We start from the raw sequence: 25,502 nt of genomic DNA on the forward strand, positions 1-25,502 counted from the left end.
CCGTCCTTCCCCCAGGGGCCTGACTCCAGCTCCCCACCACACAGGGGGCTGGGCTGGTGGCAGTATTGGTCAGGCCTGGGTGGGGGGCCTCCAAGCCCACAAATGACCTCTTGAGCCTCTTTCTGGAGCCAGCATCCTCTCTTTTCCCTCCTCTTGAAATCTGAGCTCAGAGATCCGGGGAAGACTCTCCCTGCCAAATATTCCATCCAGTTGTCCAAACACTCTGCACAGCTGGCGGAGGGAGGGGCCAGAGCCCAGCTCTCAGGGAGCCCTCGGGCTGTTGTTTTCATGGAAATGGCTGCATTCTCACTTGGAGGGCCAGCCCGTGGGTTGTTTTAAGGGGGTTCACCATGGCCAAGAGGATCAAGAGCCCCCAACACGCCCTCCTGCTACACTGGACGGAAGAAGTCAGGCAGTGGTCTTCCCCTGGTGGGGAGGATCCAGGTGCATGTGGCCGCCTCACCCCGGGAGGTGGCAGCGGGCGCTGGCAGCCTTGTGAGTGTCCCCTCGTGACTGGGCTAGGCGCGGTGGCTGGGGGAAGGGCAGGCGGTAACGACACCGAATGAGCAGCCTGAGCGCTGACTTAGGACAACAGCTTTTCCGAGCAAGCAGCCCCAGACCTGGCTGCCTTGTGGGTCTGACCCACCAGTGACCCGAGCCTCAGTTTCCTCACTTGCAACAGGAGAGGCTTTTGGGCTTCTTCTGCCTCTGATTTTCCTAAGTCACGGCCAAGGACAAAGTCCTCATAGCTGCCCCCTGCAGTGCCAGCTGTGCCTAAAAGTCCAGAAAGTGGCAAGATTTTCTTGACAATCCCCAGAACAACTCTGACTCAGTTTACCCTCAGAGAGGATGGCTAGGACTTGGCAGAGCGGGACCATCGCCTGTACACTCTCTCACCAGCCAGGCTCAGCCCCTCGTCCCCTGCCATGTCAGGGTGATGGAGAGGCAACCCCCTCCCCTTCCTTCACACATCCTGTTTTTCATTAATTGTTTCCAGGTGGGCCCAGAGGTTGCCCTGCAGAGGAAGGTGGAGGCACAGGAGAATTTAGCAGGGGGATCAGTGAGGAGCAAAAACAGGAAGGGGTTGGGAGCAGGCCATGGAAAATTCATTGCCAGGAAAGAAAGGCCAGCATCTGGTTTGCATTAAGCTGAGAGAGCTTCGAAGCCCAGAGCCTGAGTGGGAGATATTGTTATCCATCCACAGGGCAGGCGGGGTGTGACTGCTAGTCAGGAACTGGCAGCTTCTCCCCGCAGGAACTCAGGGGCTAACAGGAAAGAAGAGGGAAAGCAAGGAAGAAGGCAAGAGGAAACTCAGTCTCCGCTGTGGCTGACATCTCATGAATGTTATCTTCTTTTTTTTTGGCTGTATCGTACAGCATGCAGTATCTTAGTTCCCCCACAAGGGATTGAACTCACACCCCCTGTAGTGGAAGCTTGATGTCTTAGCCACTGGACCACCAGAGAAGTTATTTGAATGTTATTTTATTTGATATTCACAACTTCACAGGGGAGAATCGTCCCCATTTTATAGCTATGAGAACTGAGTCCCAGAGAGGTTAAGTGACTTGCCCAAGGTCACACAGCCAGGGAATGGCAGAACTCCAGATTAGAATTCAGGCCAAATGAGATAAGATGGAACAGTCACACCATCACACAGGTGGATTGAGGCTGACTGTGCGCCAGGCAAGGGGCCACTGAGGATTTAGTGATGAGTGCAGCCCAGCCTCTGCCCATGGGGTCACTCAGTTCATGTAGGGGCGTCTGATGGTGCTATGGGACACTCGTCATGACACAGGGTGGACCATGTGACTGAGGGCTCCAGTCCAGTGCCTGCAGAGGAAAAAGCAATCCAGAGGGGAAGGCTTCCTGGAGGAGGGGATATGAGCAAAAGAAAGAAATTTATCAGAGAGGGGTGTGATGGAGTGGAGGCTGCAGAGAAGGGGATACTGTGAGGATAGTGGGAAGGGGGGGCATACGGGCCATGTCTAGGCAATAGCAGCTGGCCTGGTGTGCCTTAGAGGGTGATGGTTCATTTCATAGTTGGGGAAACAGAGGCACGGTGAGCCTAAAGTGCCCAAACGTCTGGAAGTGGTGGAATCCAGCCTGTCTGACTCTAGGTCCGTCTTCCTCGTAACTGCTACACTGACTGGTCCCTTTTGTTGGTAGTTAAATCTGCCCACAATGCAGATGACACCACCTTTATGGCAGAAAGTGAAGCAGAAGTAAAGAGCCTCTTGACAAAAGTGAAAGATGAGAGTGAAAAAGTTGGCTTAAAACTCAACATTCAAAAAACAAAGAACATGGCATCTGGTCCCATCACTTCATGGCAAATAGATGGGGAAACAATCAAAACAGTGACAGACTTTATTTTGGGGGGCTCCAAAATCACTGCAGATGGTGACTGCAGCCATAAAATGAAAAGACTCTTGTTCCTTGGAAGAAAAGCTATGACCAACCTAGACAGCATATTAAAAAGCAGAGACATTACTTTGTCGACAAAGGTAGTCTAGTCAAAGCTATGGTTTTTCCAAAAAGTCATGTATGGATGTGAGAGCTGGAGTATAAAGAAAGCTGAGCATCGAAGAACTGATGCTTTTGAACTGTGGTGTTGGAGAAGACTCTTGAGAGTGCCTTGGACTGCAAGGAGATCGAACCAGTCAATCCTAAAGGAAATCAGTCCTGTATATTCATTGGAAGGACCGATGCTGAAGCTGAAACTCCAATACTTGGCCACCTGATGCAAAGAACTGACTCATTGGAAAAGACCCTGATGTGGGGAAAGATTGAAGGCTGGAGGAGAAGGGGATGACAGAGGATGAGATGGTTGGATGGCATCACCGATTTGATGGACATGAGTTTGAGCAAGCTCTGGGAGATAGCGAAGGACAGGGAGGTCTGGCATGCTGCAGTCCATGGGGTGGCAAAGAGTTGGGCATGACTGAGCAACTGAACTGAACTGAACTGAATGCAGTAAACCTGGGTTTGATCTCTGGGTTGGGAAGATCCCCTGGAGAAGGGAATGGCAACCCACGCCAGTATTCTCGCCTGGAGTATCCCATGGACTGAGGAGCCCGGCGGGCAACAGTTCATGGGGTCACGACTGAGTGACTAACACACAAAAGTTTTAAGGGGATATTGACGGCAGGGACCACAGGGAGGCCGCGGTGGCGGTGGTGTTACATGAGGCCACAGAGCCAGCCAGTGACAGGGCCAGGGCTGGACAAGCTCTTTCCAACTTGCCAAGCTGGGCAGGGAGGGGACAGACTGCCCTAACCATGGGCCTTGGAAAAGCCTGGGGCCTTGGGCACGCTAAAGCGAGGCTCCCGCCTCCCTTTGAGGTATCTCACCTTCCCTGGGAGGAGAGCCCGGCGTCGTCTGCTGCCCGCTGAGCCATGGGAGTTAATAATTACTGGGTTTAAGGAGATAGAGGCCTGTCGGAGAGGCACCTCCCTCACAGGCCGCTGCTCCTCAGAGATAGCAAAGGTTAGTGTGAGCCTCAGCCTGGGGGTGGGGAGAAGGCTCCTGCCACCTCCCTGCCTGGCTGACTCCAGAGGGACCCTGGGTCTGGCCCTCCAGCCATGGACCCCGCAGAGAAGCCTGCTGAGTGCCCGGCCCGAGGAAAATGTCCTGTGTTCCTGGCAGTGAGCTCAGGGACTGTCCGCTATGCTCCATCAGGTCTGGGCCCTGCACTCGAGGGGAACTTAGGAAAGCAGCCCTGGGACATGGACAGGTGAGCTAGAGACCTGGGGAAGGGGGAGTCTCACTACTTAGCAGGGGCCTTGGGGGAGGGGGAGAGGCGGGGCTCTAGACCAGGGCTGCTGCCGCTAAGTCGCTTCAGTCGTGTCTGACTCTTTGCGACACTATAGACTGTAGCCCGCCAGGCTCCTCTGTCCATGGGATTCTCCAGGCAAGAATACCGGAGTGGGTTGCCATGCCCTCCTCCAGGGGATCTTCCCAACCCAGGGACTGAACCCCCATCTCTTACATTGACAGGTGGGATCTTTACCACTAGCATAGAACTAGGAGGAATTTCAGGAGCCTTCTACAAGGTCAGCCACCAGGGAGGGCCCTGATTTGTCTCCTCCGACTTGGTGGTTGTACAGATGTAGCATCTGAGGCTCAGAGAGAGAGGGCAAGACACTCATGTTCAGTCACACAGTGAACTGAAGTTTAGATCCAGGGCCTAGGTCATGCAGGCTGGCAAGTCTCTCCCGGATGGGGTCTGTGGCCAGGGCTGCCAGGCTGGGGATGGCAGGGGTGAGAGGGGGCGTTTGGGGAAGGTGGTGACTTGGGGGGCAGAGGACACACCTTTTATTTTCCTTCTCCACTAGATGCCAGGCATCTAATGGGCTCCCCTCATTGCCCGACAGCATGGAGCTGCTGCTTCCAGAGAGCCCTCTGATTTCTGGGCTGTCTTTTCAGAAAATTGGAGTAAGGGGCCACAGCCCTTCCTTCCCTGGCTGTGTGACATCCAGAAGTTTCCTTCACTTCTCTGAGCCCATGGTTTTCAACCAAGGAGCATTTGTGGGAGGAGCTAGTGAGGCCTTGGGAGTCCTAAGCAGCTGCGTAGATCATGGGATATTTTTGGCTAGTAATTAGGGTGGTGACAGTGACTCCTCACTTGTCCTTCAAAACCTCGCTCAAGGGTCTCCCCTGCTGAAGACTCTTCCCCTGGGGCTGTACCCCTGGGCTGACACCCCTTCCACCCGTTATCTCCCACCAGTCTGAGTTACCACGACTTGGACCAGGTCTTATCTCCTGCTGGGGCTAGTGAAGACTTGGAGGGTAAGCTTCCTGTCCTGAGCTCCTTTTGTGTCATTCTTCCCGCTCCCCCAAAGAGTGAGCAGAGCAAGGTTCAGGAAGACAGCAGTTGCTCAAGACTTATTTGGTGAAGGATTTGTCAACAAACATAATGACAACTGCTTTGGGCGAGACCCTGGGCTGGACTGCGGTGGGTGGAGAAACACAGACCCAAGGAGGTCGCTGCCCTTGGGAAACCACAGTTGTGGAAACAAATGCCCTACAGAGTGAAGGAGAGAGACCTGGGCAGAATGAAAAGAAAGTCACGGAGGACTGCACAAGTCAGGTTCACTGCACAAGGTGTCAGGGGGCATGAGAGCAAGGCATCAAGTCTGGCTTGCCCTCCACTCACCAAGTCCTGTTCCTGTTCCTTCCTAGTCCTGCCCACCTAGGAAAGGAAGACTACTCTCTCTCTCTCTTTTTTTTCATTTTGGCCCAGCCAGACAACATGCAGGATCCTAGTTCCCTAACCAGGGATGGAACCCATGACCCCTGCAGTGGAAGTGCAGAGTCTTAACCACTGGATCCATTGTCCCAGCGGTCCATTGTTCTCTATTTTGAATTAAGACACTATCCACTTTGCAAGGTGTGCCCTGGGAGTGGAGGTCCCCACTATCTGTCTTGTCACAATACTGGAGCCCCAGGAGGACAGAGCCTGTGTCTATGCAGTTTCCTTTTGGATCCCCCGCCCATGGTTTGTGTTCAGAAGGGGTGGCTGAATGCATTGTTGTTTTTCAGTCTCAAAGTAGTGTCCAACTCTTTGCAACTCTGTGAACTGTAGCACACCAGGCTTCCCTGTCCCTCACTGTCTCCCGGAGTTTACTCAAACTCATGTCCACTGAGTCAGTGATGCCATCGAACCATCTCATCTCTGTTGCCCCCTCCTCCTCTTGCCCTCAATCTATCCCAGCATCAGGGTCTTTTCCACTGAGTCCAATGAGTTGAATGCACGCATGAACAACATGTGTTCCCAGATGAAGACCCAACAAAACTCAAGACTGGGGCCCTGGCCCCAGCTCCGGGTCTAAGGGTAGTGCCCCAAGTTCTAGCAATATGAAAGAGAAATAGCTCCTCCTAGTCTCCCAGGCCTTCTCTAGACAAGGAGGGTGGGAGCCACGGTCCCTGGTAGGAGAAGTGGGGTTATGCTCTCACTGAATCAGCCCCAGGCTGGAGTCGAGGCCGATGATCAGGGGTCTAGATAGTGACAGAGGCACAGAGGGGTTAAGGGACAGGACAGATCAGTGTTTAGGGAATTTGCAGATGTGGGTCCTGACAGGTGTGTGTGTTGGGGGAGGGGTGGGTGGGTGCGAGTCCCCCAGAAAGTAGGTGGTGGGCAAAGGCAGGGGTGGGTGGAATCTGTTCAGAACAAGAAGGCAGGGCCCCTAGTTTGTGGTGGGGGGTGGGGTGGCGGGGGAAGGTGGTTGGGGACTTGGCCCAAAGGTGAGGCCTCCCTCAGAAGAAGCACTCAGGAGGTAGAAAACTGGTTTTGGGGTGAGCCCCCCTTCTCACCAGGAAGGATGTTGCTGCAGAGCAGGAGCCCAGGGAAGGAGTGATGGCCAAAGGGCCGGGTGAGAGGGAGGGGGTGGCAGGGCGTCCTCTAAGAATCCGGGAGCTGAAAGCTTGGAGCCATGGTAGGTGCTTGAGCAAGGGTGGTCTTGCAAGGGTGCTGCGGGGCGCTGGGTGGAGCGGAGTTAGTTGGGAGCATCAGAGAGCCGCGCGGGCCGCGGGGTGCTGTCAGTCCGGGCGGGCGGCCCGAGCGGGGCTGGGCCGGGAGCGCGCGCGAGTTCTCCGCATCGGCCGCCGGAGGGGCGGGGCCGGGCACGTGTCCTCGGGCCACCCCCTCGGCCACGTGACCGCCGAGGGCAGGGTCGCGGCGGGACCCGGGGCCCGGGCCGCGCAGACCCACAGGCAGCGGGCAGGACTGACAGGCGGCGGGGCAGCCCGGCGGGCCCCGGGCGGAGTCGGCGGCGGGCGGGGACGGCGCGAGGAGCTAGCGGGGAGATCGCCGCGGCGGCGCAGGGAACCGACGCCCGGCGGGCCCCCAGGCGCCGGGATGTGGAGCGGGTAGGTCCCCGCTGGGTTGGGCCGCGGCTGCCTCCGGGGGTGGGACAGTGAGGTGGGGGGGCGTCCCTCCCGGGTGGGCGACCCTGACCGGGAGCTGCTCTGCCCGCGACTGGGGATGGAAGGACACCCGGCCTGGAGCGATCAGGGGGTTTCTCTGCGGGGCAGGGAGTGTGAAGGGTGGGCTGCAGACCGTCCCGAAGTGACAGCACCAACTCCTCAGAGCTTATCGGGAGCGCAAGTGAGATTGGGGGAAGGGAGTGGGCGGCGGAATGCAAGCCGGACTAAGCCTGGGAAAAGACCTAGGAAGGACGCCCCCCAGGCTGGGTGAACCCTTGAAACACAGTGCATTTGGGAAGCGGGGGACTGGGTCTGTGTTAAGTTGGCTTGCAAGCTGGTGAACCTCCGTCTGGGGCTCCTGGAGCATGCTGGGCTCAGAGGTGTGGGGTGGGACCTGCTTGCAGGCTGGCAGCCGGCAGCACGGACTCTGGGCCCTGGGCAGTGGCTCTGGTACCCATATCTGTTCACTGATGCTCAAGGGTCCCTGGGTGACCTGATGTGGGATCCCTTCCCTGTATGTGCAGAAAGGCTGCAGTCTTCTCACCAAGTGGGGTAACACTTCTTGTTCCTCATGAGCCTGGAGAGACCAGGTCCTGGCCAAGATGTGGCCAGAGGGGGGTTTAGGGGGTGTTGGGTGGTATTCCTGCGTGGAACCAGCCAGATGGGTGGTCCCAGGACAGAGCTCCTCCCAACTGCAGCTGGGGAGTGAGGGAAGCCCCAGAGGAGAGGCAGGTGGGCTGGGAGTTTGATGCAGGCTGGATCCACTTTACTCCATGGCACCTAGCAAAGCTGGAGCTGAGATGCTAGGGGAGGAATAGGGGGAGGAGGGGAGTCATTTCCAGCAAGGGGCTCCGAGAGGATGGGCTCCCAGTAGGGATGAGGTGTAGAGAGGCGTGAGAACTCTTAAAGGGAGAGAGTTAGGCAGAGCGTGGATTCTTTTGGAATTGTGCCCTGGGGGAAGGAGACTGAGCTTAGGGAGAAGGAGGTTGAGGTGGGCTGGTGACAGCTAGAGAGGTTACAGTGATCCTGCCGGGGTTTAACCATGTTTGAAGAGCTTGGGTGGAGGGAGCTCGTGACCCCTTGCGTTGGCTACGCCCAGGCACACACGCAGCCACCGAGTTGTTGTGTGATCCTGAGCATATGGCCTCACTTCTCTGAGCCTCTAGTTGTGTGGTGGGACTGATCCAGGCCCAGAGTGTGTCCTTTCCTGCAGGCATCCAGGCTGGGCCTGCCGAACAAGTCTGGGACCTCTCAGTAGATGGATACTCATTTTAAAGACAGAATCAGAGTCCCAGGACCCTCTGGATGGACCAGGCTTTTCCAGCTGATCCTCACTTGATGCTCAGCGTGGCTCACTTGGATTCCCCAGGGCTTAGCTGGGTGCAGAGCACATACTAGGTGCTTCATAGATGCAGACGGAAAGCATGAGACAAAATGAGGAATTTGGGGATCGAGAGGCAGAGTTTGGGGGTCACCGTGAGCACTGTCTTCTCATGGACCCTTCACTCGGGCATTGGAGGCAAGGACTGAAGGATCAGGAGCCAAGCTACCAGCACCCACTGGGGGCCTGCTGTCCTGGGAGATCACAGACCCCAGCAGCAGTGGAGAGGGGTACTGCTCGGGCCATGCTTGTCCAGGTAACTGATTGAGCTGCTGTGACAATTCTGGGCAAGTACCTACCTGGGATCCTTCCTCCTAGAGGGGGGCGGGTGGTGGTGAGGAGTCGATGACCCTGGCTAAGCCACTGATGTCTCTGGGGCTTGGTTTCCCCAATCTTGAAGACAACTGAGGTGCATGTCTTGGGTGACTGCTCTGTTAATGGCCACGTCATGGTGCCAGTTCACCTTCTTGGCCCTGGACCCAGGACTGCTCCCCCAGGGTGGGTGGCAGTGACAGGACTCTACAGGAGCTCGAGTGGACCCTCTTCCTTAGGACTCCTTGAGTGTGGGCCCTGAACTCAGAACTCAGAGGCGGCTCCCCTGAAACAGCTGCTGTCCCCCTCCCCCAAGAGTCCCACGCCCATAGTCTTGGATGCCTAGCCAGCTCCGAGGTGATGGGGTGAGGATGGTGACTGGGGTACTTCTGCTGCTGACACAGCGCTAGGCACTTGAGACGTGGTCATCAGAGGCCAGAGTTAGGGTTCTGGGCTAGTTTCCTGCCACTAAGTGGCCACGTGGGTGTAGCCCCTCAGTTTCCCCATCTGCCAGATGGGGGTAATCATACCCATCCCTGGGGGAGGACAGGCTCTGATGCACTGCCCAGGAATGAGAGAGACCACCCCAGCCTCCCAGGGATGGGGGACCGTGTCTTTGCTGCAGGCCTATAGATGGGCTGTGTGATCTTGAGAAAGTCACCTAACTGCTCTGGGGCTTGGCTACCCTAAGGGGATTGGATCTGTGAGGTCCTGCTTTAAGGTGTCACAGGGAGCTCTGGGCTCTGAAATGGCATCAGGGGATCCAGGAGTAAGCCTGGATGGCCTAGGGGATCCAGGGTCGAGAGCAGGTGGAAAGGGTACAACCGTCTCTGTCACCTCCTCCTGGAAGCCCTCCATGATTTACCTACCTCCCCCCTCAACAGGTGGAGATAGCTTTCCTGCCGTTAATCAGCCCACACCAGTCTGTGGGGCTCAGATGCTCAAGAGAGTCCTGCTTGTCCTAGACTGTCCTCACATCTGCACGGGATTTGTGCCCAACAGGGTGGGGGAAGGGAAGCAAAATGAATTCAGCTGTGATGAGAAGGGGGTGTGGTGATGTTGCTGCCAGAATCTGTGCCGATTGCATGAGGGCGGGCTGGTGGCGTGCCCGGCACATAATAGGTGCTCATATATATGCATCGTGTCTTTGGGGTCTTGGGGTATCCGTTTCCTCTAGGACCAGACAGGCAAGTGTGCGGCACGTGCTGTGTGCCCTGCTCTGCCCCAGTTGTCGAGGGAGCCCTCCATCCTCTCAGGCCTTTGCCGGCTCCCAATGGAGACATCCAGGCTGGGCTGGGCAGGCAGTCCTAGAGCTGTGGCTGGGAGAGGCTTGGCCTGGCCTACCTGCCTCCGGTGTTCGGAGCTCCCTGCTGACCATCCCAAAGCTGCCCCTGCCCTCCTCCTCCCTCCTGCTCCCTACCAAGTACACACCTGCTCCCCCCTTCCCAGAGTGGTCCGGGCCCACCCTCTCCTACCCCAGGGGTCCCGCTTGCCTCAGTTCTCCGCATTCCTCTGTTCCCATCTATGACACTGTGTTCTCGATTCTTCTGCAGCCCTCCGGTCCTGGCCCTCAGCTCCTCTGCCACTCATCCCCTCATCCAGGCTCAGGGCTGCAGCTGCTTCCTCTGGGCTGGTGCCTCCCCTCAGCCACCACTTCCCAAATGCCTCAGCAACCCCCTTTCCTTCCCTGAAAGACCCCCTCCCAGTTCCTCATTCCTGTCCTGGGCACTACTGTTGTCATTCACCTCATCCTTGGTGTTTAATTATATTAATTACTGTTAACTTTTGTGGTCCCCCTTTCCAGCCCCTGGGCCGCCACTGATTTCCTCCCCACCCCCCAGAAGTCTTTCGTCTCTCTGTGTCCCCCTCTGCATGTCCCCTCTTAGCCTGCAGCCTGCCTGGCTAGAACAGCAGCCTTGGGTGGAACCCCCTACCACTACCACCATCCCCAGCACCACTCGGGCACTGGCTCCAACTTCCTCAAAACCCCGTCTGCATCCTGCCTCACTTCTCCGAAACCACCATTCATCCCCTTTCCTCCCGTCCTGACTCTTCTGGGTGACAGTTCACATGACGCATTGGTGCCTGGGCTCTGGGTTCAGTTCCCCCGTTGCCACTTCCTTGCTGTGTGTGTTCAGCCAGCTCGCCGTCCCTCTCTGAACCTCGGGTACCTCGTCGTTCACCTGAACTGGGGAGAGCCTCTCGCCGTGGCAGCATCGTAAGTCCACACGTGGAGACACGGAGTAGTGGGCTGGCGTGGACATGAGCAGGAGCTTGGGAATCTGATCTGGGTCTGGAGCTGAAGACTTGGCCAGTACATGAGACCTTTCCTGGGGCCCCCTGGGCCCCTGACGGGAGTCACTTGGCTGTCAGCCTTAGTGTCCTCAGAGCGTGCTTCCTAACCGGGCCGCTGTTCCCTGGGTCGGGATTGCTGCAGACCAGAGATGCTGCAGCCACCCTAGATCCTGGGCTTGGTGGTCCCAGGCAGAAGGCAAGGGTCCCAACTCTCTCCCTCCCCTAGTTTTCAGCACTTGCCTTGCTGGCTCCTCCCCTGCTTGTTTAAATGAACCCATTGTGCCCTGTTAGTCTTTAACTCACAGAGGTGACCTGGGCACTGGTGGGCAGAGAGGGGGAGGGCAGAAGGACTGCATGGCAGGCTGGCCCGGTGGGGCTTGCTGGGTGACTGGGGACCATAGCCTCTAGGGTTGCTCCTCATTTGGCCATTTTTTTTTCTGGTTGGGGATGAAAGCCCTGCTGGCCCGCCTAGGGGTGGCCTGGGGGCTGAGGATTGCAGTTACTGCTCTCTACCTTCCCGCCCCCACTGCCTGTATGCTTCCTGGGGAAGTGACCCAGCAGGGCCTTTCCTGTATGAACTCCCCGGGCTCTAGGCTGCGAAGCTGGGTTGGGGATGGGGGATGTTGGCCGCCCCCACCTACCCCTGACCTTGACTCATTATCTCCCTCTCCCCAGAGCAGATCCCTTCCCAGTGGCCCTTGTGGCGTGTCCTGGACACTGAACTCTGTTTCTGCAGGAATGGGGGCTGAGAAGGTTTGAGGAGAAGGCCGTGGACCTGGACTGGGGGCAGAGAGGCAGGGCAAAAGGACTTAAGTGGTAACCCATGCCGTCCAAGGAGTGAGCTCCCCACCCCACAGGGGCTCGCACCCAAGTTTTTGGCCTTCCCGTGCTGAAGTGTATGGATGATGGCAGATTCTGGCTTGGGTAGACCCGAGGGACTTGGGGTCCCTCCTTCATCTGAACTTTGAATCACAGGAGCTGGCCTCTGGCCCCAAGTGTGAGGGGGAGGGTCTGCAGACTCCAAGGCAGGGTGGACCCCCTTCTCCTCCTGCTCCTGCACCCCTGGCCCAGGCACAGGGAAGTTGGTGATCATGGCGTGGTCCTGCTATCCCCATGCTTTCTGCCATGAGGATTTACTCGTGGGCTTTTCCACTGGGGAGAGTGGGGTGGGTATACAGATGCTCTGTCTCAGGCCTCCCTGAGACACTCTTTCCTCTGGCTGCAAAGTAGGGGCCCATCCCCCCAGAAGCAGGCCAAGTGAGCCCTTTAGGAAAATTCTGGGGGAGGGGGGCTTCTGGATACACCCCCAGCCCATGGCCAGAGACCCAGACCACACTGGTGGATGAAGTTCAGGCCTCGTGGGAGAGGCTGGTGGCCTGTGTCCCCTCCATCTCCATTGTCCGTTCTCAGTTGTTTCCGACTCTGTGACCCCATGGGTTATAGCCCACCAGGCTCCTCTGTCCATGGGGTTTCCCAGGCAAGAATACTGGAGTGGGTTGCCATTTCCTTCTCTTTGTCCCCTAGGCGGGGGGTATGGGCGTGGCAGGGTGATCCTTGCTGTGGGGCTAGGTGTCTTGAGACCTGAGATCATGCCCTGTGCCCTGTGCTGTCCCTACAAGTCACCCCCTGCCCTTGGCCTATCGTTCTTGCTCATTCTATTGTAGTGGGCGGCCCTGAGGTGGGGTCCCCACCAAGCCTGAGTGATTATGGCCATCCTCTCAACCGAGGAAGTGGGGCTGGGCCCCAGGTCTCCAGGCTTCCCCCATGGGTGCATCCTCAAGGTCTGGGGTTTCAGGTGCAGGACACAGCCTGGGCAGGGATGGTGAGGATGGTGGGGTGCACGACTAATGTGGGTGCAGACAGCCCCACTATTTCCCTGGGGACATGGCCAGTGACTTCTTCACTAGATTCTCGGTGAGCCCCCTGCAGGTTTTAACCCCATCCCACAGGCAAGGAAGCAGGTTGAAAGAACTTCAGTGACTTTCCCAGGGGCTCGTGTGGACCCCTGGTCGGAGCCTGGCGTGGACCCAGCCATGCCCAACTAGCTTGTGCATTCAGCCACAGCTCCCCCCAGTCCTGGACTCCCTTCTGTGAGGCAGTTTGGGTGAAAAATGGGTCAGCTCTCTTTGTCACAGCCAAGGTGGAGTCTCCTGGCTGCCTGGGGGCCCAGTGGCCCTTGATCCCCAAGCAGATGTGTGTTTCTGCCACCCACTCCCCACCCTCCTGTCCGCTGTGGCTGGACAGCTTTGGGCCTGGGCTGAAGACCTAGCTGTGTGTCCCACCAGTGCCCCCAACTAGCTGTGTGACCCTGGGCAAGTCCCATCACCTCTCTGAGCGTCCGTCCCACAACTGTAGAATGGGGACAATACAATGAATGCTATCGAGAGTTTTAAATGAGATAACATGGGCGGAGCACCCCCTGATAAGTCCCCTGGGTGCAGCTCCCGGCCTGGGGCCTCCATAGCACTGCCACAGCCCTTTTAAGCTTCCTGGACCCCCTTGCCAATGAGGACCCCCCCCCCACACACACACAAGGGTACTAGGAGAGACCCCATCTGGCATAAACACTGTTGATGGAGTGGCGGGTGTGCATTCCCACTTTATTCATCAAAGCCCCCTGTCCCTAGAAGGCAGGACCCGGAGCCAGGAACCTCAGAGCCAGTTCCAGCATATGGCAGGCCAGGCTGGGCAGCTGGAGGAGGCCATGTGGAGGGATGGGAACAGGCTCATTGCTAGGATCCCTGGGTGCCTGGTGTTCCTAAGGGGAAACTGAAGCTCGGGGGCTGCCTAGTGACTGTCCCAGGGTCCAGGGGACAGACCCCAGCCTCGCCTTACTTCTCTGCAGTCCTGAATTTTATGACCCCTGGGCCTTCCTCTCTCCTGTGTGGGCCCCTCTTGGCCTCCTTCCCCTGCACTTCCCCACTGCTATCAGCAGCCCAGCCCCCCACCCTCAGCCCTGTCAGGGCCACTCAGAAGCTGCTGGCTCAGGCGCCGCCGGCTTGTGCTGAGTGAGCAAGTCCAGAGGCGCTGTCTTGGCATAAACCGCCAGTGTCGGGGCCTCTCCTTCCCTCCGTCCTCAGGGTCTTCTGCGAAGGGGCAGCGTGGAAGGCAGGGGAAGGGGGCTGCCGGCGTCAGAGGCCGGTGGCCCCCACCTCCCACTGCCTCTAGGGTCTTCAGCTTCAGAGAGAGGAGGGTCCTGAGGGCGGGGTTGGGGGCGAGCAGAGGGAGGGGGCTGTTTGCCTGAGTTCACAAGGCAGACCAAGCGGAGAGCTGGGAGTGCCCTCTACACCATCCAGAAGGCAGGAAGCAGGGCTGCTGTTCTCAGGCCGTTTGCACAATCTTCCTGTCTTGGTCCTGCCTACCCTGGCTGGATCCTTCCTCTATGGTCCACCCTAGATGGGACTGAATCTGCATAAAAGTTGTATGAGCGCTAGCAACGAAGGCAGTTCCCACTTAAAGGTCTTGTGTGCTGAGGCGGATCCATTCAGAGTGTCCCTTGGAGACTCAAGGAGATCCAGCCAGTCCATCCTGAAGGAAATCAGTCCTGAATATTCATTGGAAGGACTGATGCTGAAACTGAAACTCCAATACTTTGGCCACCTGATGCGAAGAACTGACTCAAAGATTGAAGGCAGGAGGAGAAGGGGACGACAGAGGATGAGGTGGTTGGATGGCATCACCGACTTGATGGACACAAGTTTGAGCAAGCTCTGAGAGTTGGTGATGGACAGGGAGGCCTGGCATGCTGTCTTCCATGGGGTCGCAAAGAGTCAGACACGACTGAGCGACTGAACTGAACTGATGCATTCAGTGCCCTTGAGGTGGGGCCGTTGGGATTGGCCCAGTTTTGTAGGAGAAACTCAGGCTGTCAGCATGGAGGCATTTATAGTGTCTGCTGGGCAAACAAGTACTTGCTGTGTGCTGAGCACTTATGTGATCCTGGGCTGGAGGGGGTGGTTGATAAAGGTGAATGAGTCCTGTCCTTGTCCCCAGGAGACCCTATGCTTGGTCATTCTGCCCTTGTGACAACCCCAATGATGGCCCATTTTACAGATGGGGAGACTGAGGCCCAGGGTTGCAGGTGCATTGCCCACGGCTGGTCCCTAGGCTCAGTTCTCCAGGCCTCAGGACCCAACCCTGTATCTGCTCTTTGCCTTGCAGCCAGCCTCACCCAGACGAGGGCCACCCGCCACCCCTTGAAGCTGTCCCCGTACCCTGGAAGAGCGTGGGCCCCTGCAAAAGCCACAGGGAGTCCCTGGGAGGCCTACCAGAGACCCCTGCAGGGGAGGAGGCCCAAGGCGAGGAGGGCCCTGCAGCCACCCAGCTGGACGTGTCACGCCTGCGCAGCTCTTCCATGGAGATCCGAGAGAAGGGCTCGGAGTTCCTGAAGGAGGAGCTGCACAAAGCCCAGAAGGTGGGCACTGAGGGCGGGGCGAGACACAAGGTGGGGGTGGGGTGGGGGAGACAAGGGGCTGGCCTGGGAGCCGCGGGCTCTCACCCAACACCCAGAGATGTCACCCTCCTGTCAAGGCCACCTGCATGCCAGGCCTGTGCTGAGTGTGAGGGCAGGGCAGTTCCTGTGACTTTTAAATGACTTTTATAAGTCTTGACGTCCCTGAAAACCAGTCCCAAGCTCTAATGAACCTACAGCTAGGGTTCAAAGAGGAAGCAAGCTCGGGCCTCTAGGCCTGTGTGAGATGCCCCCTGGGCACGGCGCCTCGTTTCCCCAGGAGCTGAAGCTCAAGGATGAGGAGTGTGAGCGGCTGTCCAAGGTGCGGGAACAGCTGGAGCAGGAGCTGGAGGAGCTGACAGCCAGTCTGTTCGAGGTGCGGGCCCAGGGCACAGTGGGGAATGGGTCTGCTGGGCGTCCATTGTGCCCCCCAACTCACGCAGAGCCTGCCGTCTTCCCAGGAAGCCCACAAGATGGTGCGAGAAGCCAACATGAAGCAGGCAGCGTCAGAAAAGCAACTGAAGGAGGCCCGGGGCAAGGTGAGGCCCTCATCAGCCCGGACCCCCTGCCCACCTCCCAGCCCTGCAAGCGCTGGCCTTCGAGACCTAATCGGACCCTGGCGTGGCCTGGAGGGCCGGCAGGGATGGGCCGACAGAGGCCCAGCAGGGAGGGCAGAGGTCTGAGACAATCCTGCTGAAATGTGCCGACTGGTATGGGAGCCCAGCGATCTGGGCCTCTAGGTGAGCTTCCAGTGGACCACGGAGACTTGCTGGAGGCTTCTCAGGGGCTGGGAAGATCCTGTTAGCCTGTAATTTCTTTTCCCTCCTCCCATACCCCCTTTACACAGCAGCAACATCAGCAACATCAGTCGGGCTGTTTGAGCCTGGACAAGTAGCTTTATCCCTTGGAACCTGTTTGCCCATCTGCAAAAGTGTGATGGCCAGGCTTGTTTCTGACTCCTGGGGACCCCTCAGTGGGAGGCCCAGCTGACTCCCAGACCTGTGCACCTCAGGAGTCCTGGTTTCGAGGATGACCTTCGCCAGGCTGTATCTCCTCTTTGAACCTCAGTTTCCCCATCTGTGGTGGCTCCGATGGTAAAGAATCTGCCTGTAATGCAGAAGACCTGGGTTCAGTCCCTGGGTCGGGAAGATGCCCTGGAGAAGGAAATGGCAACCCACTCCAGTATTCTTGCCTGGAGAATTTCATGGACAGGGGAGCCTGGCGGGCTACAGTCCATGGGGACAGGAAGAATCAGATACAACTGAGCAACTAACACTTTCACTTTACTTTCCCTATCTGTAAAATGGGTATCTCAGCCCCTACCTCAGAGGCTGTTCCAAGGGTCACTGGTGGGGTTAGGTGCTGGTCACAGTTCTGAGCTGGGGTAGGGCAGCTGGGATGGCGTCAGCCTTGGACTAACATTATGGCCATCTCATCCTGGCCAGATTGACATGCTGCAGGCAGAGGTGACAGCCTTGAAGACACTGGTCATCACGTCAACACCAGCCTCTCCCAACCGCGAGCTCCACCCACAGCTGCTCAGCCCCACCAAGGCTGGACCCCGCAAAGGCCACTTGCGCCATAAGAGCACCAGCAGCGCCCTCTGCCCCGCAGTGTGCCCTGTTGCGGGGCACATCCTCACCCCGGACAAGGAGGGCAAAGAGGTGAGGGGCGTTGGTCAGGCAGTGGTCGCGGTAAAGGGAGCCAGCGCCCCCTGTCAGGCAGACAGCAGTGCCCAGTGGGGACCCACCTGCCCCCCACCGTGGGACCAGGAGCCTGTCCTGCCCTCTCTGGGCCTCTGTGTCCTCTGGTTGTGAGCGCCAAGTGAGTTCCCTGTGGTATGAGGTGTCTGACCCTTAGGAGGGCACAGGGGGTCTCTGTCCAGGTGGGACAGCGGCTGTGATGTCCTTGGTTGTGGGTCTTAGGCAAGCAGGGCCGTGTCAGCACCTTAGTCTCCTTGTGTAAATGCGGATTCCTGGGGCCACAGGAGCTCAGCTCAGGGCTGCACCCAGCGAACGCCCTGCATGCCCACAAGGACTGTAGTGGGATTCGGGTTCCTGGGGTCTCTGAGGCCCAGGTGGCCCCAGCTCCGTCCTGCCCCAGGCCTCCAGGGAGGAGGCCCAGGCCAAGCCTCTCCACCCACTTCTGAGCTCTCAGCTGCCGACTGGCCTCTAACGTCTCCTTCCTCTGTCTTTCTCTGTGCATCCGTCTGTCTGTCTGTCTTGCCGGCCCAGCCGGGGCTGCCTCCCCTCCTCTCCCTGCTCCTCTGCGTGGTCCCCAGCAAGGCGGCTCACCTCACCTACGAGCCGGCCTGGCAGCTCCCGCCTGGGGAGCTGCCCGTGGGCCTCACCTCTGCTACTTCCCTCTCCTTTTCCCGACAGGTAATGGCTCTGGAGAGGGGCCACCCCCCTCCCCACCCCCTCCCAGCGTCTCACTCTGCATGTGCCCCGGGGCAGCCGGCAAGTTGTACGTGTTCCCTTCTGTGTGCACACACCTGTGTGAGCCATGGGTCCCAGCTGGTCCCCACGTGTACTGGTGGGTACCTGCAGGGTCACTCTTCAACTGTCCCTCCTCAAGGAGGCAGCGAGGGTCTTCGGGTTGAGACCCCAGAGTGAGTGAAAGTCGCTCAGTCATGTCTGACTTTTTGCAACCCCATGGGCTATACAGTCCATGGAATTCTCCAGGCCAGAATCACTGGAGTGGGTAGCCTTTCCCTTCTCCAGGGGGATCTTCCCAACCCAGGGATCGAACCCAGGTCTCCTGCAGTGTGGGCGGATTCTTTACCAGCTGAGCCACAAGGGAAGCCCGAGACCCTGGGCCCACATCTAATTCTCTAGCGCCAGGAAACTAAAGACACACCCGGAAGTGAAACTTGGGAGTTTGAATCTCAATTCTGCAGTGCAAAATGAAGAGAAGAGTTCTCTAGGATTTGGCTCCCCTGCACGGCCTCAGGCCCAGCAGGCCCTGGGCTTCATCCTCCCTGGCTCCCCACCGACTTAGGCCCTGCCTGTCTCTGCCACGCTGGCCACCCCCTCAGTGCCCTGACCCCCCACCCGGCTCTCCCTGCCCCCACAGGTGGACACGACCCTGTTTGCAGAGTTCCAGGCCTGGAGGGAATCGCCCACCTTGGACAAGACCTCCCCGTTCCTGGAAAGGGTGTACCGGGAGGATGTGGGCCCCTGCCTGGACTTCACCATGCAGGAGGTGAGGCGGGCAGAGGGCGGCCTGCTGGAGGGCCCGGCCCCGTGGCCAGAGGCCAGCCCCTCATCTCCTCCTTCCACCTCCCCACTCCGCCGCAGCTCTCGGCCCTGGTCCGGGCTGCCGTGGAGGACAACACGCTCACCATCGAGCCCGTGGCTTCACAAACCCTGCCCGCGGTGAAGGTGGCTGCCGTCAACTGTGGTCACACCAAGTAAGCTTAGCGCCCTGCACCCTTCCTGCCCCCTGGGAAAGGCCCGTGTAGCTTTGGGCTGCCATCAAGGGGGTGGCCGGGGAGGGCTGAACCTCAGGGCTGCCTGCTGGGTCCTGCAGGGGGACCCCAGGATGGGCAGGGCCACCTGACCAGAGAGGGACAGTGGCTGCCCCCACGCAGGGCAAGGAGGCATCTGTGGCCGAGATGCTGCCTCTAGTCCTGGAGCTGGGCTCTCCCCCTCCTGGCTGGCCTGACGTGCTTCCCTCTCCACTCCCTCTCTCCCGCAGTGGGTTCCGGGCCCCGATTGACACGTAAGTGATGTCATTTGTTGACACTACCTCCTGACAATGACCTAAGGGCCCTGGGATCTGGTCCTCCTTGCTTCTTAGCTGGCATTGGGCAGGGGCAGCGTCAGAGCTAAGCTGCCAGCGTGGAGCGAGGGCAGGCACTGGAGCCTGTGAGGGAGGCCCACAGTGGGAGCCTTGTCACGGAAGGGAACACTTGAGCCGCGTTTTGAAGGATGAATAAGTTTGCTAAGCAGGGAAGCGAGCTTCCCCTATGACTCAAGGGGGTTAAAGAATCTGCCTGCAATGCAGGAGATGTGAATTCAATCCCTGGGTCAGGAAGATCCCCAGGAGAAAGAGATGGTTACCCACTCCAGTATTCTTGCCTGGAGAATCCTGTGGACTGAGGAGCCTGGCAGGCTACAGGGTCAGATATATATGTAAAGAGTCAGATATAACTGAGCGCTAAGCATGTACGCATGCAAGCAGGGAAGGGCCTTTGAGACAGAGGTAACAGAATGAGTAAAGGTATGAGAAGCCGGAATATTAATGGAAAACACCATTGGGTGGATAGTCACAGAGTCGGGGCTCAGGCCACAGAGTACCTATGGGGCTAGTGTGTGAAGGACCTCAGTGAGGTTTGGGCTTTAACCCACTAAAGTCAGCATTTCACAGATCATCAATTAACATTGCCTGAAAAGAGGATTCCCTGTTCGGATCCTGGAGGCAGCAAAGGTTCTGCTAAGTCCTGCAGCCAAGGAGCCTATTTAACCTCCCTTTACTTGGATTCTCCATAACTATTTCCTGGGCAGTAGGGAATGGTAGGGGGCTAGATGTGGGTTTGGGGAGTAGCCCTTGGCTGTCACATGGAGAAGAAGGGTAGAGATGAGGCAGAGAGCTGTTGGAATGAGTGAAGGCATCCAGGTCAAAGGTCCTACTGGCAGGACCTAGGACTTGGTGACCTAAGTGGAGGAGAGAGAAGACTCCTGCTTAGTTGGAAGAAGGGGCGACTGGGTCTCAGGGTTCCAAGAAAGAAGGAGAGTGCGCATTTTTAGGGGCTGCAGAGGATGGAGCTTTGGTATACCTGGCCTGCGGTTGACTAAGCCCTCCTGTCCAACAGGGGTGAGGTGAGGGGGTCAGAGATGGGGTCCAGCTTGGCTTAAAAGTCTCATCCGGGGACTTCTGGGACTGCCCCCCCCCCACACCACCACCACCGCCGGCTGAGCTCCAGGCTCCTTGGGAAGCTGGGGCTAGGGGAGAGAATGCCAGTCTCCACTCTGATGTCTGTCTGCCCACCTCTCCCTATGCCTTCTCTGGCCGCTGCTGCTTCCCTACGTGGACTGGGTGGGCGAGCCCCAGCCATCCCCATGGCCCCCCTCTGCTTTTTCCCAGTACATGTGCCCTGAGTGGGCTGGCCTGCGCCTGTCGTCACCGAATCCGGCTTGGGGACTCTGAGAGCCACTACTACATCTCACCGTCCTCCCGGGCCAGGGTGAGTCATCCAGTGGGAGAGTAACCCGGTTCCTTAGGGGCTCCCTGGGCTGGGACTCGGAACCCCAGGCTGCACAACCTACAATCTACAGATCGGGGCACAGGCTCAGAGAGGTGCGGAGACTGACTTGGGCCACATAGTCAAGCCAGGTGCGTTTGTTTGCTGCTGCTGTGTAACAAGTTACCATAAACTCAGTGGAGTATCTGTTTATTATCTCACAGACTCCCTGGGTCAGGAGTCCAGGCAAGCTTAGGGTCTTCTGCTCAGGGTCTCATGGGTTGCAGGCAGAGTGTCAGCTGCAGCTGCATCCTTTCTAGAGATCCAGGCCTTCTTCTGAGTTCATATGCTGTTGGCAAAAGCCAGTTCCTTGTGGTTGAAGGACTGAGGTACCTGTTTTCTTGCTTGTTGAAAAGTAATCATGGGAATGATACCCATCACCTCTGTCATTCAATGTAACCTAATCAAGGGAGTGTGATTAGTGTGATTAATCACTCTAGTGACACTAGGGTTCAGGTGAAAGTTCCATGCTCCTGACCCCTGCTCTAGCCCCAGGCTTTGGAGAAAGAAGGTTCTGAGGCTTGTCTGACAGTCAGCCATGGGCACCGAGGGGCCTCCAGGAATCCCAGCTTCTGCCCTCACCTGCCGGGTGACCCAGGATGAGGTCACTGAGCTGGGATGAGGGTGGGATGGGTGGACCCCAGACAGTGAGGAAGACTGGGAAGAACAAAAGTGTGGAAAACGCTGAAGCTTGGTGTGAAGGTGACACAGTGTGGAAGGCCCTCTTGGAGCAGCCGTCTCCTCCCCTTGACCTTCTAGAGGTGCCTCACGGGACTAAAGTGGGCTGTTTGCCATCATCGGGCAGCAGGCTGACCGCCAGGGCAGCTCATCTGGTCCTGATGCCTCTGCCAGGCAGCCCAGCATGGGTGTCCTGGTGAATCCTCCCAGCGGCGAGCTGGGCTCCCAGTGCAGAGAGGAAGCTTGGACCTTAGAAAGGAAAAGGGGTGCATCCTGGGTCACTCAGCCTAGACCTCAGGTCTCCCCATCCTGGACCCAGTCTCTTTCTGCTGCAGCCTTCACCCTCTGCATCTGTGTCCAGAGTCTTGTTCAGTGGCCATGGGCTCCCTTTGTGCTTTCTTGGCCACACCCCATGGCTTGCAGGATCTTAGTTCCCCAACCAGGGATGGACCCACGCCCCCTGCAGTGGACACACTAAGTCTTAACCACTGGACCATCAGGGAAGTCTCCTCTTTGTTCTTTCTGATCCCAACCAGGAGATCCATACCAGACGCTCCCAGGCCTACAAGATTACGTCTAGAACATTGGTTCTTCCAGGCCTGTGTGTCTGCTGTGTTGGCCAGAGCTGGAGTGGGAGAGGAGATGGGTGTGAAGTTTTAGGATGTGGTCCCCACCCTGAGGAGACCAAGGAGTGTGGAATCCATAGGAAGAAGAGAATTCTGTCCCCAAATCACGGTCCTGGGGAGAGAGGACCACTGCTCTCCTCCCCTCCCTACTCAGGAGTCCACTGGTGGAGCCCACTGGCCACAAGGCAACTCCATGGCCTGGGATTCGAGCTTCTCTGGCCCGCCCCACCCCATCCTGTACAGCCCTCCCAGGCGGCGCCTTGGCCACCCTGGGTTAAATCCCCTGACCTGGCCTCTCTCCCACCTCCCTGCCTTTGCCAGGGCCCCCAGCCCAGAGCACCCACTCTGTCCTCTTGGCAAGGGCTCTTGTCTATGTGAGGGTCCAGCAGGAGCATCACCCCTCCCACAACTTTCTCCACTCCCCAGGCAGTGGGCACCCCCTACCCCGACTTGATGTCCCTCCCCCAAAGCATTGGATATTCAGAAGAGCTGGTTGTGAGCACAACTGCCAGCTGTCTTCCACCCTGTCTTAGGTTGGGTTCCCTAAAAGCAGAGCCCAAGATGGAGAGTGTGTGCAATTCTCAGGAGGTGAGGGAGGGAGGCAGAAGCAGGGACAGGCAAAGGTGAGGCCTCCGCTGGAGTCTGCCTTCATTGCTCTGCAGCCCAGAGTGGGTTCTACTCTGAGGCAAGGGCGTGGCTTTTTATACTCCACACGCCAGTCATTGGCCCAGGTTTGAGAGGGTACTGGGGTGCAGGGAGGTATTAGCAGCCAGCACCCTCAGCTGTGGGGAGGTGGAACCCCACCCTGGGGGAGGGGCCTGGGCTAGGCACCAACAGCACTCTCTCCAGGGTTTGAGTCTTTGTGACCAGGATCAGATCTGAGCCAACCCAGGGTCCCCAGTGCCCCACAGAGGGCCTAGCATGGCAAAGCTGGGGGTCTCAGGCCGGGATCCAGGGCAGCCAGGTGGGCAGCTTCTGATTCCTCATCTTTCCTGGCATCACGCACGGCACCTCCTAAGGACTGGATGCCCCGGGGCCTCCAGCATCCAGACTTAGCAAGCCCCTCAAGGGAGCCTGGATTCTTGGCAGCCTGCCGGGGTTTCATCTTCCATTTCAGCCGCTTCTTAGCTCCGTGGCCTCCGCAGTTGTTGTCGGGTCGTTCTCGCAGTCTCCACTCCCCCGACGTGTGGAATGGGAATGGTAGGCACGTCGGCCTCTTCGGATCCGCGTACTTGATTAGTTGCCGGCATCGTTTTTTATTAGGAATAATAGTGTTGCTCCTGTTAACTGTAACGTTAGAGCCCAGCGGTAATCTGACTCTGCCAGGACGTGGGACTTCCCAGTGTGGTCTCCGATCTTTCCTGGCTTTTGTGGCGGGGACCGAGAGGTTCACACCCTGTCCGTTCTGCCCACAGATCACGGCCGTGTGCAACTTCTTCACTTACATCCGCTACATCCAGCAAGGCCTGGTGCGGCAGGACGGTGAGCGCCCCCTAGTGGCCGATTGGGATGGCGCCCGGGAGCGGCGGCGCGGGGTGGGGCGGGTCAGCGGTGGCCGGGGCCAACCCCAGCACTCTGCTGCCTCGTGGGGAGGACTCAGGGAGAGGGGAAGGTTGTGAATTAGCAAAGGGCTCCTCGGAGCGTCTGTTGCTACGCCCTGTGGAGAGAGGAAGAGCGGAAGGAGCCTCCTGGGAGTTGCTTCACCAGGAAAACCAGCAGGAGGCTCCTGCATACCTGGATCCTGCTGCTTTGTCTTGGGCAAAAACCTTTCCCAACCCCAGGGGCCTGAACGAACAGCATCCCTGTTACTGGCCTGGCTTCCGAGACCCTACACGGTCGGGCCTCCCCTGTGAATCAGCTCCCCGCTGCGTGGCCTCCAAGTGGTGGCTGAACAAGGGCTCGCCCACCTCCCTCTGTAGACCCTCCCCCACCCTTGCCTGACAAGTCCTCTGCCCACCTGCTGTGTCCTCTGCCCCCATTCTGCCAGGCCAGGGGATGGACCCTGCTCAGGGTGGCTGGAGAGCACTTGCAGCCTGTCTGAGTGTGTGACTGCGTGTGCGTGCATGTCCGTGTCAGGCTATGAAAGTGACCGTTGTCACCTTCAAGGCTCCCAGGTGATCAGCACTCAACAGTTTGCAGGACCTCAGAGAGGAGCCTCTAAGAGGTCCGGCCACTCACAGAGGTCATCTGTCCCGAAGGACTGGGGAGTCCTAGAGGTGCCTGCCAGCTGCTGTACCCAAAACCAGGGGGAAGGGCCAGGCCATCTGCCTGAGGTGACCCTGGGGTCACTGAGCTGTCCACCTTCTCTCTTTACCTACAGCGGAGCCCATGTTCTGGGAGATCACCAGGCTGCGGAAGGAGATGTCACTGGCCAAGCTCGGCTTCTTCCCCCACGAGGCCTAGGGCATGGCCCAGGCCCAGAGGGCGGCTCTGAGCTGGAGACAACATCCGCCCCAGGACAGACTGACAGAAGGGGTCCTGGAGCCAGCCCTGAGCCAGAAGTTGAATGGAGGAACAAATGGCCAGGCCTCGGAGGCAGCACTGAGCCGGCACCAAATGTCCAACCCTGGACAGGACCTCAGGAGGTGACCTCCTCGCCTCCTCAGTAGTACTACAGCCACCAGGAGACTTTCAAGAAAGCACCAAAGACCAAGTAGCTGGGAGCCATTACAAAGGGGCTCAGCCCTTGGCAGAGGACCCCTGGGGCAGCCAGCACCCCCTTGCTATCCCAGGAGCTGTTGCCTGCTGGTGCCTTGCTGGCCCATCTCCAGGGTATCTTCCTCACCCTTCCAGTTCTCAAGCCCTGGGCACCAGCACCCCCTAGTGGCCATACTTCACCCCATTCCCAGATGGCCTCCCCAACGAAGGCCTAGTGGACCTGCCCTCCCAGGTGCCCACAGGGCAGCAGAGTTAGGAGAGGCGAGCAGGGCCTCCCCGGCTGTCTTCCACTCCATCCTGTATCTGCCTGAGATGGATCGGGGCCCTCGTCCCCCTCCCTCCCTGCCGGCTGAGCCCACCCCTGCTGGGAGGATGGGGGCACTGTCCTCCCAGAGTCAAACACAAATGGGCCACAGGACGCCCAGGCCTGTTTTCAGCTGTGCCTGGCCATTCAGACAATGGGGGCTGAGATCACCCAGCCCTGCACGCAGGCCTGGGGTGGGGCGGGCAGGACCCGGGCCCCTTCTCACCCCGCACACATGGTGCTGGGGAGCCAACCTGGACACATCCCTCACCACGTCCGATTTCCTCCTCTGAATAGAATGTAGCACGATCTATTTAATAAAGGATGGCTTTGTTGGTAGAGGCTGGGCAGCCACGCGCCTTCACTCCTGCGCCCTGGGGCTTGGGCCAAGCCTTGGGCATCTGAAGGAATGAAACAAAATCCTTTCCTTGCCCGCCCTCGTGCTTGGGATTAAACCCAAATCCTGAAGGGATTGCTGAAGGCAGCACCCCCCTAAGTCCTCCCCAGTGTTCCGTGGGCCCGTGGGTTATTGGGGCGGGGGGAGGGTGAGCCCAGCTCCCCCTCCCTGTGAGGAGGGGTCTGCTGTCAGGAGAACACGGGAATCTGTCCCGGCCTCCCCAGAAATCCTGGGC

General features: G+C 58.3%; 1 protein-coding gene and 1 long non-coding RNA gene across 9 annotated transcripts; both read left to right on the forward strand.

Moving 5' to 3' along the window:
• Positions 1 to 247: 247 nt before the first annotated feature.
• RAB3IL1 (RAB3A interacting protein like 1) lies at positions 248 to 25,209 on the forward strand. Of its 8 annotated transcripts, XM_086383524.1 has the most exons (12): positions 6,695 to 6,864; positions 15,071 to 15,323; positions 15,640 to 15,735; positions 15,821 to 15,898; positions 16,805 to 17,023; positions 17,594 to 17,740; positions 18,435 to 18,563; positions 18,659 to 18,771; positions 19,059 to 19,082; positions 20,448 to 20,547; positions 23,324 to 23,390; positions 24,229 to 25,209. In XM_086383524.1, exons 1-12 carry the CDS (start codon positions 6,854 to 6,856, stop codon positions 24,309 to 24,311), a joined length of 1,320 nt encoding a protein of 439 aa, XP_086239650.1. In that variant the 5' UTR covers positions 6,695 to 6,853; the 3' UTR covers positions 24,312 to 25,209. The 8 variants fall into 8 exon arrangements, 7 of the variants coding, with proteins under 7 accessions (XP_086239648.1, XP_086239649.1, XP_086239646.1 ...); XM_086383522.1 differs by lacking the exons at positions 6,695 to 6,864; positions 17,594 to 17,740 and adding an exon at positions 248 to 495; XM_086383520.1 differs by lacking the exons at positions 6,695 to 6,864; positions 17,594 to 17,740 and adding an exon at positions 3,459 to 3,730.
• Positions 8,420 to 10,396, forward strand: LOC147342057 (uncharacterized). The gene is made up of 2 exons (XR_015157510.1): positions 8,420 to 8,558; positions 10,168 to 10,396. It is a non-coding gene; the product is annotated as an uncharacterized LOC147342057 (long non-coding RNA).
• Positions 25,210 to 25,502: the final 293 nt, after the last annotated feature.

This window comes from Bos grunniens, chromosome 29 (assembly GCF_055505025.1).
Source record: "Bos grunniens cultivar Pamir isolate PY7600 chromosome 29, Bosgru_T2T1.0, whole genome shotgun sequence".
NCBI classification, from domain to species: Eukaryota; Metazoa; Chordata; class Mammalia; order Artiodactyla; family Bovidae; genus Bos; species Bos grunniens.

Excerpts from the sequence above, each read along its gene's own strand:
- RAB3IL1 (XM_086383524.1), top strand. Across the intron at positions 18,564-18,658 it reads TGGACTTCACCATGCAGGAG|CTCTCGGCCCTGGTCCGGGC; the intron begins GTGAGGCGGGCA and ends ACTCCGCCGCAG. Across the intron at positions 19,083-20,447 it reads TTCCGGGCCCCGATTGACAC|TACATGTGCCCTGAGTGGGC; the intron begins GTAAGTGATGTC and ends GCTTTTTCCCAG.